The 13,279-nt window shown below is 53.7% G+C and overlaps 1 protein-coding gene across 4 annotated transcripts in view; it reads right to left on the minus strand.

Moving 5' to 3' along the window:
- The window catches only part of GOLGA2 (golgin A2), a 20,605-nt gene continuing 7,326 nt past the window's right edge, over positions 1 to 13,279 (minus strand). For 2 of the 4 annotated variants that reach the window (XM_032165250.2, XM_032165246.3), the window contains 24 exons: positions 12,968 to 13,072; positions 12,667 to 12,710; positions 12,484 to 12,547; positions 12,008 to 12,067; positions 11,744 to 11,824; positions 10,837 to 10,875; positions 10,516 to 10,566; positions 10,334 to 10,427; positions 10,131 to 10,237; positions 7,524 to 7,582; positions 7,079 to 7,220; positions 6,174 to 6,263; positions 5,960 to 6,067; positions 5,680 to 5,767; positions 4,672 to 5,009; positions 4,283 to 4,396; positions 3,343 to 3,588; positions 3,183 to 3,258; positions 2,647 to 2,753; positions 2,177 to 2,395; positions 1,987 to 2,089; positions 1,798 to 1,904; positions 1,566 to 1,722; positions 1 to 1,478 (listed from right to left, as the gene is read on the minus strand). In XM_032165250.2, the coding sequence (XP_032021141.1) occupies positions 1,264 to 1,478; positions 1,566 to 1,722; positions 1,798 to 1,904; positions 1,987 to 2,089; positions 2,177 to 2,395; positions 2,647 to 2,753; positions 3,183 to 3,258; positions 3,343 to 3,588; positions 4,283 to 4,396; positions 4,672 to 5,009; positions 5,680 to 5,767; positions 5,960 to 6,067; positions 6,174 to 6,263; positions 7,079 to 7,220; positions 7,524 to 7,582; positions 10,131 to 10,237; positions 10,334 to 10,427; positions 10,516 to 10,566; positions 10,837 to 10,875; positions 11,744 to 11,824; positions 12,008 to 12,067; positions 12,484 to 12,547; positions 12,667 to 12,710; positions 12,968 to 13,072 (2,814 nt within the window). In that variant the 3' untranslated portion in view covers positions 1 to 1,263. The remainder of the gene's footprint in view (positions 1,479 to 1,565; positions 1,723 to 1,797; positions 1,905 to 1,986; positions 2,090 to 2,176; positions 2,396 to 2,646; positions 2,754 to 3,182; positions 3,259 to 3,342; positions 3,589 to 4,282; positions 4,397 to 4,671; positions 5,010 to 5,679; positions 5,768 to 5,959; positions 6,068 to 6,173; positions 6,264 to 7,078; positions 7,221 to 7,523; positions 7,583 to 10,130; positions 10,238 to 10,333; positions 10,428 to 10,515; positions 10,567 to 10,836; positions 10,876 to 11,743; positions 11,825 to 12,007; positions 12,068 to 12,483; positions 12,548 to 12,666; positions 12,711 to 12,967; positions 13,073 to 13,279) is intronic. The other 2 variants (XM_032761321.2, XM_032165248.2) reach the window with 1 other exon arrangement.

Raw genomic sequence — 13,279 nt, forward strand, 5'->3', positions numbered from 1 at the left:
TATGGCTAAATCCATTTATTCCGAAATAAAAAGCAAAATAAACAGGAGTCGCATCACCAGGGCACCACGACCCCATCCCCGCCTCCTTCCTCTGTCCTATGCTATCAATAAATAAGTTTCCCAGCCCCAAATAATTATTAGAACCTCCTCCCCATGTGCCAGCTCCAACCTCCGCTAGGTATGATACAGGGGGCGGCCCTACCCCTGGAATATACAAAATGTTACACAGATACAATATGTACACTGGGGAAGCGGGGCCACCCCAGCAGGCCGTGCCCTCGCCTGGTCTACAGTTAGCCCCACTGTCCTGCCTCAGCTGCCTCTCTGTGTAAGAAGATGGGAGCCCCCCTGAGGGAAAAATTGCTTTGGTGAGAGTAGGGAGGCCATCAGACCTCCTCCAAACAAGCCAATTATATGAGCCTCCGGCTATTAAATTATAATCATCATCATCCAGAAATTCAAGGAGTCAGCCCTGGCCAAGGTGGCAAAGGGTCTACACATTTGTCTCCCCTCATTAGACAGGGGTCTTATTTGCTACTGTAAGAGTAAAGGGGTGACTGGGAAGGGGTGGCAGGGACATGATGGGGGCGGAGCTTCCGGCCCCACTTCTCCAGGCCTCGCTGACAGTGGCCTGCTTTTTAAAACTTTTATCCTGACTTTTTTTTAATCCCATAACTTTTTTCATAATTTTTTTTTTTTTTTTTTGAGACAGAGTCTCACTCTGTCGCCCAGGCGGGAGTGCAATGGTGTGATCTCAGCCCACTGCAACCTCCACCTCCCAGGTTCAAGCGATTCTCCTGCCTCAGCCTCCCGAGTAGCTGGGATTACAGGCACGCACCACCACGCCTGGCTAATTTTTGTATTTTTAGTAGAGACACAGTTTCACCATGTTGACCAGGCTGGTCTTGAACTCCCAACCTCAGGTGATCCACCCACCTCAGCCTCCCAAAAGTGCTGGGATTACAGGCGTGAGCCACTGCGCCTGGCCTTTTTTCATAACTTTTATACCATAATTTACCCATAACCTTTTTTATCCCATAACTTTTTTTAATCCCATAACTTTTAATTTTTTTTTTTAATTTAGTGGCCAGCTTTTAGATGACAGTGATCTTCACCTCATCTGCACCTGTCTACCCCCGTTAGACAGGGGTCTATGCTTGCTACTATAAGGGTAAAGGGGTGACTGAGAAGGGATGGTAGGGATATGGTGGGGGCAGGGTATCCAGCCCCACTTCTTCAGGCTTTGCTGACAGTAGCCGGCTTTTAGATGACAGTGATCTTCACCTCATCATTCTCGTCAGCCCGGTAAAAAAATGGAATGCAGGGGTTGCTGCCCAAGCCTGGGCGCTCCCGGGGGTTCTGCATCTCACGAAGCAGCTGCATGATCTGCTGTGCAGTGGGGTTGTCACGGGGAGAACCCTCCCTGGCCTCTCCTTGGGCAGGCTCCACACTGCTGGCGAGGCTCACCTCACAAAGATCTTTGGAGAGAGAGAGGCAGGGCTCTGAGTGCCACGTGAGCCCTCCCTTACTCCTGCCTGCCCACCCCTCCCGAGGGCTCTACTCACCACCCTGCTGGTCAGCAGCCCCAAGTTCCTGGGGGACTGGGGCCCCTGAAGTGGGATCATCAGCAGGGTTCTGGGCAGCTGCCAGGAATCTGCCATGCCACTCGTTGCGGTCGCCCACAAGCCGTAAGACCAGCTCCTGCAGCTCCAGCAGCTTCACCTGGAGGGAGGGGTGCTAAGCTGCCATGCCCATGCCCGTGCCCACCTCCACCCCCAGAGATGTTCCACGCCCTACCTTCATCTCCTCCTTGTCTTGGGCCAGCCTGCTGATGTACTCCTCCTTCTCCCGGTGCCGCTCCTTCAGCACTGCCCTCTGGCTCTGGTACAGTGCGATGTACTCTCCTGCGGGAGGACAGGGCTCAGATGCTGGGTTCCCTCCGACCACTGTGCAGCTCCTCCCGCCGTGCCCTGGCCTCCCACTCACCGATGGTGTCTGTCTCTCCAGAAAGCTGGATGCAGCGATGTTCCAGTTCCTCTACCCTCTCCTTCAGGTCCGCCTTCTCCTGCATGAGCTCCATAAAGCGGATCTGGAACCAAAATAATGGAGTCACATATCGGCAGCGACCTGCCCCGCCCCCACCCTTCTTGACCCATGCCAGGAGAGACTCATTCACCTGCAGCTTCTCCATGGCCCCCTGCAGGGCCCGGTGGGTCTCCCCACACACAGAATCACCCCCAGTCCCTGGGGCTGGGGCTGCTGCCTCAGGCTCCTTCTGGGCTGAGGCCAGCAGGTGAGCCAGGCGCCGGCAGCGCACCCTTTGCTCCTTCAGCTGCCCACGAAGCCTTGCCTGCTCCTCCTCGGCACTGGCTACAGCTGAGTTGAAAAATGCCACCTGCAGGTAAGGGGGTGCATTCTTGTAGGAGGATATAGGGTGAACAGGGCAGGGAGGTGGAGAGCAGCCCTTCCCTTGGGGTCTCAGAGAGTGCACTTGTTGGTCCCAAGTGAAATGGTGTCTCACCACTGCCCCAGGAAAGGGGTAAGGGTCCGAAGACATCAGAAGGCCGGGAAACCAAGAGCAGAAGGGGGTCTGGGAGGGACCACAGAGGGAGGCAGCAAAGGTCGGGGAAGGGGAGTCAGCCTCACCATGGCTTCCCGGCTCTCCAGGTCCTCCGGGATGCTTGGCATGGGCCGAGGCACCTCCGCTGCTGCCTCCTCCTCCTCCTCCTCCTCTTCCCGGTCCAGTCCATCTCCTATGGGGGTGGCCAGAGGGGTCATCAGATAACCCAACAAGGGTAAAGTGGGCCCACCTCTACCCGTACCCTCACTGTGTACCTTGGGCCAGCCCCTCCCCAGAAGGAAATGAGCATCTGTTCTTTATTTTATTCTTTTTTAAGAGCCAAGGGCTCGCTATGCTGCCCAGGTGCAGTCCCACTACCGATCAGCATAGGAGTTCTGACCTGCTTCATTTCTGACCTGGGCCAGTTCACCCATCCTTAGGTAAGCTGGTAGTGCCCTGCTCCCAGGAAGTCACCATACTGATGCCGAACTTAGTGTGGACACCCAGTTGGCATAATGACCAGCTGTTCTAAAGGTCTCTTCCAACTCCTCAATTCTACACTGCTAACAGTCCCCCCTTCCTCCTGGGGCTCTCTCCTCTTCCTGTGAGCAGGTTCCCGTACCTTCCCCAGGGTGAGCCATGAGACTCAACTGGGCCCGTAGTTGCTGGTTCTGCTGGGTGACAGCTTCTAGGCGCTCCTAAGGGGGCAGGAAAGAGAGTGAGAAGGCATGGAGGTTGCCAGGTTGTCCCCCTCGGGGCCCTGCCCTCAGCAACTCCCTCACCTGGGTTTCCTGCAACTCTTGGCGGGCCATCTCGGCTACCGCTTTGCCCTGAGCTTCCTGCTGCTGCAGCTGGTCCACGAGCTGGGTCTGCAGCAGTAACTGATTATGCAGCGCCTCCTTCTCAGAGGTTAGCTGCTGATAGGTGGCCACCTGCTGCTGATAGGCAGCCACGTACTGCTGCAGGTGTCCCAGGTACTGGTCTCGCTGCTGCTGCAGACTTTGAGCCTCTTGGCTCTTCAGCTCCACCTGTAGGAAGACCTGGGGCGTGAGGGCAGGTGGTGGCCTGCTTCCAGATTCAGGGCCCACAAATAGGGTAGCGAGGGCTCTGTGAGGCTCTGTCGCCTGCCCAGACCTCTGGCCCCTTGCTCCAGGCCTAAGTGACTGACTCCCTTGCCTAGAGCCTCGTGCCTCCTTCCCCAGCCTCAAATCTCACATCCTTCTTCCCACCATTTAAACTGTAGGCCACAGACTTGTGGAAACACAGAGGGAGCCAACCACCATCTGCTAAGTGTGCTACACGCCTAATGCTTTCCATATATTCTCTCATTTAATCCTCAGCACCTCTGCAAGGAAGATGCTAACTTCCTTTTTAAGTTAAAGAAACTGAGGCTTAGAGATGCAAAGTAGTTGAATGGTGACCAGTGGAGCAGAGGCCAGAATCCAGTTTGAATCTAAGGAGCCTCTTATACCGCTGTCTCTTTCCCTATGATTGGGAGAAATCCATGCCTCTAGCTGGGACGATGATGTCCAGACCTGAGAGGAGCCCAAGGCTATCCACCTCTGAAAGTCAGAGGGCAGGGAGCAAGAAACAGTCGCAGGACTGCCCTGGTGGGTGCTGGGGTCACCTGCTCCCCAGTCTGGAGCTGCCTCTGGCCTCACACCACCCCTCCCCAGAGGCTGGTGCCCGCCTCCCAGCCGTTCTTGGATGGGGCGGGGTTACCGTTTCCTTCAGCTCACTCAGCTTCTCCTGCAGCTCGCCCAGCTTCTTTCCCAGCTCCCTCTTGACGTGCTGCTCCGACTGCAGTGCGCTGGTGATCTCCATGTTCTCATTAGTCTGGACAGAGAGAAGCAATCAGTGGCCACCCACTGCAGCTGGAGACCCCAGAACTTGCTGCCTTGGTGTCTGCCTCCCATGGCACCGGGAAGGGTGGAGCCAGGTTAGAAAAATCATCCCCTCTCCCCCACAGCCATCAGAGCAGGGCTCTGGCTCACAGGTGCCTCCAGAAGTACCATTTCACGTGAGGGCTACACTGCCCCACTTTACAGGTGGGAAAACAAAGGCCTGGAGGGCTAGGGAGGAGGGCAGGCTCTCCAGGTGGGGCAGCGCACCAGCTTTACGAATCCGCTCTGCAGCTCAGCCAGCTGCTCCTTGAGCTCCCGGTTCTGGGAGAGTGCGCGGCTGATGGTGGTGCGGTCGTTCTGCATGGTCTCCAGGATTTGCCTGCGCGCCTCCGCCTGCTCCCCCCAGAGCTCGGCCGCCCGCTCCAGCTCCAGCAGCCTCTCCTCCTGCTCCCGGTTCAGGCGACTCAAGCCCTCATTGTCTTGCACCTGGGCTTGGAGCTGTCCTGCCAGACTCTCCAGCTCCTTCCGCAGGTGCTCAGCCTCCGCTTGTAGCTGCTGCTCCACCTCGGAGGGCCCTGCTGGGGGCTCTGGGGGTGGGGGTTCAGCTGAGAAAGGAAGCAGACAATAAGGGCCTCTGGATTCTCAAAAAAACCCTCCTCTTGGTCCATAGCTCCTCTCAAGCTCCCCAAACTTGTCTTCCCTGCTAATGATTCCTCGCACCCGGATGTTAGCCAATCTTCCAAACCACTTTCTTTTTTTTTTTTTTGGAGACGGACTCTCGCTCTGTCGCCCAGGCTGGAGTGCAGTGGCGCAATCTCGGCTCACTGCAAGTTCCGCCTCCCGGGTTCACGCCATTCTCCTGCCTCAGCCTCTCCAAGTAGCTGGGACTACAGGCGCCCGCCACCATGCCCAGCTAATTTTTTTTTGTATTTTAAGTAGAGACGGGGTTTCACCGTGGTCTCGATCTCCTGACCTCGTGATCCGCCCGCCTCGGCCTCCCAAAGTGCTGGGATTACAAGCGTGAGCCACCGTGCCCGGCCCCAAACCACTTTCTGATAGCGACAACTGTGGGTGGCTGACAATGGGCACTCCTCTGTCTTTGCTGATGGGGCACTGAGGCTCATGGAGATGATGAGATTTGCCATCTCCTGGCACAGACCTCTTTCCCTCTGCCTCAAAGCCCTTCCATCCACCCAACTCCCTGGGGCATTCTAAACCACCCCCACAGCCCTCTGACACCATTCCGGCTCCCAGGTCACCCCAGCCCCAGCTTACCCATCTGGTTCCTCAGTTCAGCCAAGCTCGTCTCCAGCTCCTGTACCCGACTCATGCTACATTCCTTCTCCTCTCTCAATGTGTGCACCTGCCCAAAGCACAGCAGGAAAGGGCCCTGGAGAGGGGCTGGTGGCTGGACAGGCTGCCATCTCCCTCTCTGCCCCCACCTCCACACAGCCCAGACCCATGGCCACCTCTGTGCTCCTCCCATTTCACAGACGCCCAGAAAGATCAAGTGACCTATCTGAGGTTGAGGGGAAGCTGAAGGGTCAGGTCTCACCTGCTCTGACATCTGCTGCATCCTCTGCCGCCACATGGCGCTCTCTCCTTTGAGATTCTCCGCATATTTATCTCTCTCCATTTGTAGTTGTCTAACCGACTCCATTACCTGCAAGAATGGCCACAGAAATTAGGAAGGACTGTCACTGGTTGTCACCTACTCCTGGCCACCTGGGGTCATCTTCCTTCTACATCTCTCCCCTGCAAAGCCTCACCTGCCCCAGGTGTGCTTCCAGCTGTGCACGCTCCTCCATGGCCTGCTGTAACTGCTGGTTAGCATCAGGGGCTTCACACCGGCTTGAAAACTGGATGGTGAAGAGCGAGAAGTTTAGATCTGGGGAGCCCAGGCCGTTCCAAACAGTGCCCTTTAAAAGGGCTAGGGCTAGGGCTAGGCTCAATGTGCAACTCAGTCAATAAAACTCTGCTATCAAGTTTCTTTGCTTTAGAAATAAAAAATAATTTTAAAAAGATCTCAGGCCAGGCATGGTGGCTGATGCCTGTAATCTCAACACTTTGGGAGGCTGAGGTGGGTGGATTGCTTGAGCTTAGGAGTTCAAGACCAACCTCGGCAACACGGCAAAGCCCTGTATCTACAAATACAAAAATTAGCCAGGCATGGTGGTGTGCGCCTGTAGTCCCAACTACTTGAGAGGCTGAGGCAGGAGGATGGCTTGAGCCTGGGAGGTAGAGGTTGCAGTAAGCTGAGATCACACCACTGCACTCCAGCCTGGGTGATAGAGCAAGACCCCGTCTAAAAAAAAAAAAAAAAAGGTCTCTACTCTCTATTATTAGTGAAAGTGTTGGCTTGAACCTCAGAAGGAAATAAACAGACTCATGAGCTAGCCATATAAATGTAATCTCTAAAATAATGGTTTTCACCCGTGATGCTTTAAAACAAAACAAAACAAAAATTGTTTCAAGCCCTAACCCTAAGATTCTGATTCTCCAGGTCCCCAATTTGTAGATTTTTAGCACTCTCTAGAGGATTTTATGCCAGGACCGGAACAAGGACCCAAATTTTCCAGCTCTTGGCTGGAGTCTCCCCATGCCCTGCATGATCCCTAGACCATGGCCCCAGCTGGATGGCGCTCCCACCACCCATGGGGCTGCAGCCTCTTGCCTGTTGAAGCAGGAGTTCCGTCATCTCTAACTTCTTTTGCAATTCTTCCAAGTTAAGCTGCATGCCAGCCTTCTCGGTCACTAGGACCCGAAGCTTCTCTTCCAATTCTGATTTCTCTTGCTTCAGGTCCTCATTGCTTTGGCTATGGCCAGAGGCAGTAGAGAAAGGAATGAACGAAGAACAGAAAGGACTGCTTTGGTGATCCACCCTCTACCCTTGCCCCACAACCACAGAACTGTGGCACTGGAAGGAACCCCAGGAATCAAAAGTCACAGGTACAGGCCAGAGAGAAGACACGAGTTACCCAAGGCTACACCATGAGTCAGTGGCGCAGCCGGCACTAAAGCTTTGCTGGGCACACATGCAGACCTGTACCCCCCACCTCCCAGCACACCACCCATGCTGAGGGCCCCCAGACCTCCCATCCCACCATCCCCCATCCTACGTGTTCTTGTATAACTCCAGCCTGAGGGCATCTCTCTCTTTGGTTAACTCCTTGTTGTACTGCAAATACAGAAAGGTTAAGTCAGGATATAGCAGGCAGAGGAGCAGCTGGCCGACCAGTAACAATAGCTACAGTACCTACTCCACAGTAACACTTCCTCACTCTCAATCACACTTGACATGTTTTCAAGGCATTTCCAAGCCCATGGTCTCATTTTGTTGTTGCTGTTGTTGTTTTTGAGACAGAGTCTCCCTCTGTCACCCAGGCTGAAGTGCGGTGGTGAGATCTCAGCTCACAACCTCTGCCTCCCTGGTCCAAGTGACTCTCCTGCCTCAGCCTCCTGAGTAGCTGGGACTACAGGCGTGCACCACCATGTCCGGCTAATTTGTTTTGTTTTGTTTTTTCTGAGATGGAGTCTCGCTCTGTCGCCCAGGCTGGAGTGCAGTGGCGCGATCTCGGCTCACTGCAAGCTCCGTCTCCTGGGTTCACGCCATTCTCCTGCTTCAGCCTCCTAAGTAGCTGGGACTACAGGTGCCCACCACCACACCCGACTAATTTTTTTGTATTTTTAGTAGAGACAGGGTTTCACTGTGTTAGCCAGGATGGTCTCCATCTCCTGACCTTGTGATCCGCCCGTCTCAGCCTCCCAAAGTGCTGGGATTACAGGCGTGAGCCACCACGCCCGGCCTAATTTTTGTATTTTTAGTAGAGAGGGGGTTTCACCACGTTGGCCAGGCTGGTCTTGACTCCTGACCTCAAGTGATCCGCCTGCCTCAACCTCCCAAAGTGTTGGGATTACAGATTGTGAGCCACTGCACCCGGCAGGTCTCATTTGTTTTTAAAAGAACTTGGTAAGGGTGGCCAGGCGCGGTGGCTGACGCCTGTAATCCCAGCACTTTGGGAGGCCGAGGGGGGCGGATCGTGAGATCAAGGGATCAAGACCATCCTGGCTACTAACACGGTGAAACCCCGTCTCTACTAAAAAAAAAAAAAAAATACAAAAAATTAGCCGGGCGTGGTGGTGGGCGCCTGTAGTCCCAGCTACTCGGGAGGCTAAGGCAGGAGAATGGCGTGAACCTGGGAGACCGAGTAGTGAGCCAAGATGGTGCCACTGCACTCCAGCCTGGGCGACAGAGTGAGACTCCGTCTCAAAAAAAAAGGACTTGGTAAGGGTGGAAGGGACAGGGAGAGAGAGCGAATTTATGTATGTGTGTATGTATATATGTATTTATTTGAGATGGAGTCTCCCTGTGTCACCCAGGCTGGAGTGCACTGGTGCCATCTTGGCTCACTGCAACCTCCACCTCCCAGGTTCATGTGATTCTCCTGCTTCAGGCGCCTGAGTACCTAGGATTACAAGCATGTGCCACCATGCCTGGCTAATTTTTATATTTTTATTTATTTATTTATTTATTTATTTATTTATTTATTTATTTTCAGACAGAGTCTCCCTCTATCACCCAGGCTGGAGGGCAGTGGCACGATCTCAGCTCACTGCAACTTCCGCCCCCGGGTTCAAGCAATTCTCCTGCCTCAGCCTCCCAAGTAGCTGCAATTACAGGGGCACGCCACCACACCTAGCTAATTTTTTGCATTTTTAGTAGAGACAGGGTTTTGCCATGTTGGTCAGGCTGGTCTTGAACTCCTGACCTCAGATGAACCACCCGCCTCGGCCTCCCAAAGTGCTGGGATTACAGGTGTAAGCCACCACACCTGGCCAAGATCGAATCTACAGTTGGCTAACAGAGGCCCAGAGAGATCAGAGAATATTGCTATTGTTATTATTATTACTACCACTGTTTGAACCTTTATTGAATGCTTCACCAGGCACCACGCTAACAATCCCATTTAATCCTAATAACCACCACATGAGACAGTTACTATTATTACCTCTATTTTATAGATGGAAAACATGGAATATTAGAGGTTAAGTGCTTGCCTAAGATCACTTAGACAGAGCTGGGATTTGAACACCCAGGTATATGTGAGTCTCTAAGCTCATTTGTTCCCTGAGGGTGAGGGCACAGATAGGAAGGGGGAAATTAATCTTTTGTTCAATTTTTGAAAGGATGACACATTCAGATAGTCCAAAACTCCGAAAGTGCAGAAGGGAAATATCTTCCAGCTGTGCTGTTCCTCTCTCCTGTTTTATGTATAGCAGACATGTTTTATGTATATTGTCATAATACATAGGTACAGACACAGACACACACACACACACACACACACACACACACACACACACACACACATTCCCTCTCTCTACACAAATGGTAACATACTAAAGATACTCTTCTGTACCTTCACAGTACAAGTACCATATTCCCCACCTAGGACTTGGCCAAGGCCACAGCCAGGTAAGGGCACAGTGGACATTTGGCCTCCGAGCTCTGCGTCCAGTGTTCACTCCCCACAGTGACCCCAAACTCACCCACAGCAGCTGACTCAGCCCCAGGATGCCTCTAGCAACCACACACAAAAGCAATGACAAATGGCCCATGCTGCCTTCTTAGGCAGGACACTCAACCCTGCAGAAGGGACCTTTAGGCGCACTCCTCCATCTGGGAAGCCAGGCTGCCAGGGGACGGGGCAGGCAGTTGGACTCACCCTGTCTGCCTTCTTCTGCTGCGTGGAGACAGCAGAGAGAGCCCGCTCCAACTCTCCCACACGCCGCCGGGAATACTGCAGGCGGCTGGCCAGATCTTCGGACTCTCCTGGAATGAGAGAGGTTGAGATGGGGCCCAAAGGACACCCCCTAAAGGCCTGTCCAAGTGCCAGGTTGAAGGATGATGGGGTGCCCAGATTCCCACCTTCTTTCTGCCTGGCAGCATGCTGAGTGTGAGCCAGGGCTGTCTGTAACTCAGCTTTCTCTGATACGAGGATCCCTATGGTCTGAATGTGAACCTTTGGGAGGAAACCCAAGCAAGTGCTGAAAAAGAAGGAAAGAAACATTCTCCAGAGGACAGGACGGAACTTCACACCCTCCACTCACCTGTAACTGCTCCCTTAGGGCTCCCTGCTTTTGGTGGCATTCTTTCTTTTCCTATAGGAAGAGGAAGACAGAGCTCTTACGAGGGGGAGGCAGAGAAGGCACAGCAAAGGACATGCCCTCAGAATGCCACCAATTTCCCAGTACAGGCCCACCCATGGGACCAGGTTATCAGGGACCCTGTGGGGATGGGGTGGAATCTGGGGAGGGGGGTGAGCCTTCTTTCCCAGGCTGGGAGTAGATGAGACGAGACTGAGGCCTCTACATTTGAGCGCCCCCCAAACCCAGCAGTCATGATGTGAGCAAACAAAAAAATCACGTTACTTCTTCCAACTGATCCGTAATTTCTTGGTTCTGTTGTTTCTGTGGGGAAGAGTCAAAGGAAGGTGACTGAGGGTGGCCCCCTCAACTCTATTCCCCAGACCAGGAAGGGGTAGGCATGGGCCAGGAATGGATTTTAAAGGCAAAGTTCTCAGACCCAATGGGAACACGAACTGGTAAACTCTCCTCAGGCTCTCAAGGAAAGGGGATTTGTGTCTTTGTTGGTTTTTGCCCACAGCCACAGAACTGAAAGTCTGAATCTGGATTCTCTTGAAAGGACAGTAACATAAACCTCTAGAGATGGAGTGTGAGAAAAGCCCACCCTCTGCCAGTTTGTGATTTAGAAAGGTGTAATCATTCAACAAACATTTGCTGAGCACACACAGGCCAGGTACGGTTCTTAATAGCAGGGATACCAGACAGAAACAGACAGACAGGAGCCCTTGGCCCTGAGGTTTACATTCTAATGGGCCTTTAAATCTTGGACTCTCTGAGCTAAGAGACCTTTGATACTCTCTAACTCTACCTCCTCAGGAAATGCAAGCCCAAGGAGGAGAGGTGGCTTGTCCCAAATCAAAGAGCAAATTAAGGACTGAGTCAGGGCAGAAATACGGGGCTCCTGACAACCAGTCATGCTAGTGCTTCCCCAAGAGGCAACAACCCCAGGGCGTGTGTGGCAAGGACTCGAGCAGGGGTGTCTAGAGAAGAGAGAGTAGGCAAAGAGGGCAGCAACAGAAGAGCCATGCTGCATGCTCCGTGCGCTGGGGTCCCTCCAGCTGAGGCCTGGGCCCCCCAGCTCCCCATTCGCCCTTGGCACCAGGGGCCCCCTGCCCCTTTCTTCAGGGTCCCAAGGGGAAACTGGAGCCCAGGATTAGCAGCATGGAATCAGGGGACCCCACTGGACTCTTACCAATTTCTCTATCGTGATATTGAGTTGTTTGTTTGTTACATAGCTGGAGTCCAGGGCTACCGCTAGCTGTTGGTACCGGCTCTGAGGCGCATGCAGAGAGGAGGAGTTGGAGGAGGATTGGGGGGAGAGGTAGAGAGAGCAATCATTAGGGTTGGGGGGTGTGTGGGCTGTCTCAGCTGGCAGAGGGGCACCCAGCCCCCGCTGTGGGAGGAGGTTGGAGGGCTGGCCTGCAGGGTCACTGGGCCACGGCCCAGGGCCTCTTACCTCCAGATCCTTCAGGTTAGCAGATGATGCAGGGCCCTCCCCATTGACACATGTCGTAGACTATAAGAGACGAGAGTGCACATGGAGATGTTCTGTCCCCTCAGTGTCTAAGCCCTCTGACTTCCTTTTCTCCCCAGCAATTGGCAACATTTTCTTTTCTAACTTGGACCCTCTGTCCCGTAACCCCTTTGTGCCAACTTCTCTCATGGTTCTTATTTCTCCACCATCCTTCCCTCTCAAGCAGCTCTCATTCAGTGCTTCTGCAGCAGGATAAAATGATGCAACCAGTCACGGGGTCCAACTCCTTCATGTGCACGACTTCAAGGGAGAAGGCTCAGGGAAGAGGTGACTTCCTTAACATTGCCCAGCACATTGGCTGGTCCCAGGATCTTCCCTCTCTCTTGTGAATCCCTACCTCAGTTTCTATCATAGTTCCCTTCCCCCCACCCCGTTCTGGGCCTCAGTTCCTGAGGTACCTCACAAACAAGACCATTGAGCTGCTGGGAGAGTTGTCGCAGGCTCTCGGTTGATGAGAAAGTCCTAGGGATGGAGACACAGGGGTCAGAGGTGCAGGTGGCTCAGTGGGAAAGAAGGTCATGGGCAGTGGCCTCCCTGACTCTCTCAGCCTAGAGACTGCTGCCCCAACAGGAGACACTCACTTGGTTTCATCCATGAGATTAGGGACATTGTCAGCATCATGATTCTGTGTGGGAAGAAACGTATGAGACGGTCATTCGATTTCTGGTAAGAATCACCCAGGATGGGGTGAGTCAAGCTCCCAAACTCATTCCAACAATATTCCATCTCCCCAGGCCTCAAGGAAAAGCCCAGTCTGAGCCTTCCCCCAGCCCAGTCCCCAGGAAGAGCCCTTGACCCTAGGGAACAAGCTACCTGTGAAAGGAGACGACAATCCGTAATAGGTACAGGAGGGCAGTGGGCAGAGGGTGAGGAGGCACAAACCTGAGATGCCGCCATGCTAATGAGACTGGCACCAGGGGAAGGGACACCGCCAGGTAACACGGTGTCATCAGATGGTTGTAGAGAAGCAGCATTGTCCTTGGGTGTCTGTCACAGAACAGAGCAGGGGGTTAGAGGGCCATGCAGGAGAGAAGGTACCTCAGTGCCATGAACACAAGGGTGTGGAACAGGTAGGACAGGTGTTGCTGCAGTCAGAGTGACAGTCACACATGCTAGGAGCCACTCGGGTGTGGATTGGTTGCCCAGGCCTTGGGCTGCTAGGCAGCATTTCAGATGGCCAAAGCTCAAAGCAGG

Source organism: Hylobates moloch, unplaced genomic scaffold (assembly GCF_009828535.3).
Source record: "Hylobates moloch isolate HMO894 unplaced genomic scaffold, HMol_V3 SCAFFOLD_10, whole genome shotgun sequence".
Classification (NCBI taxonomy): domain Eukaryota; kingdom Metazoa; phylum Chordata; class Mammalia; order Primates; family Hylobatidae; genus Hylobates; species Hylobates moloch.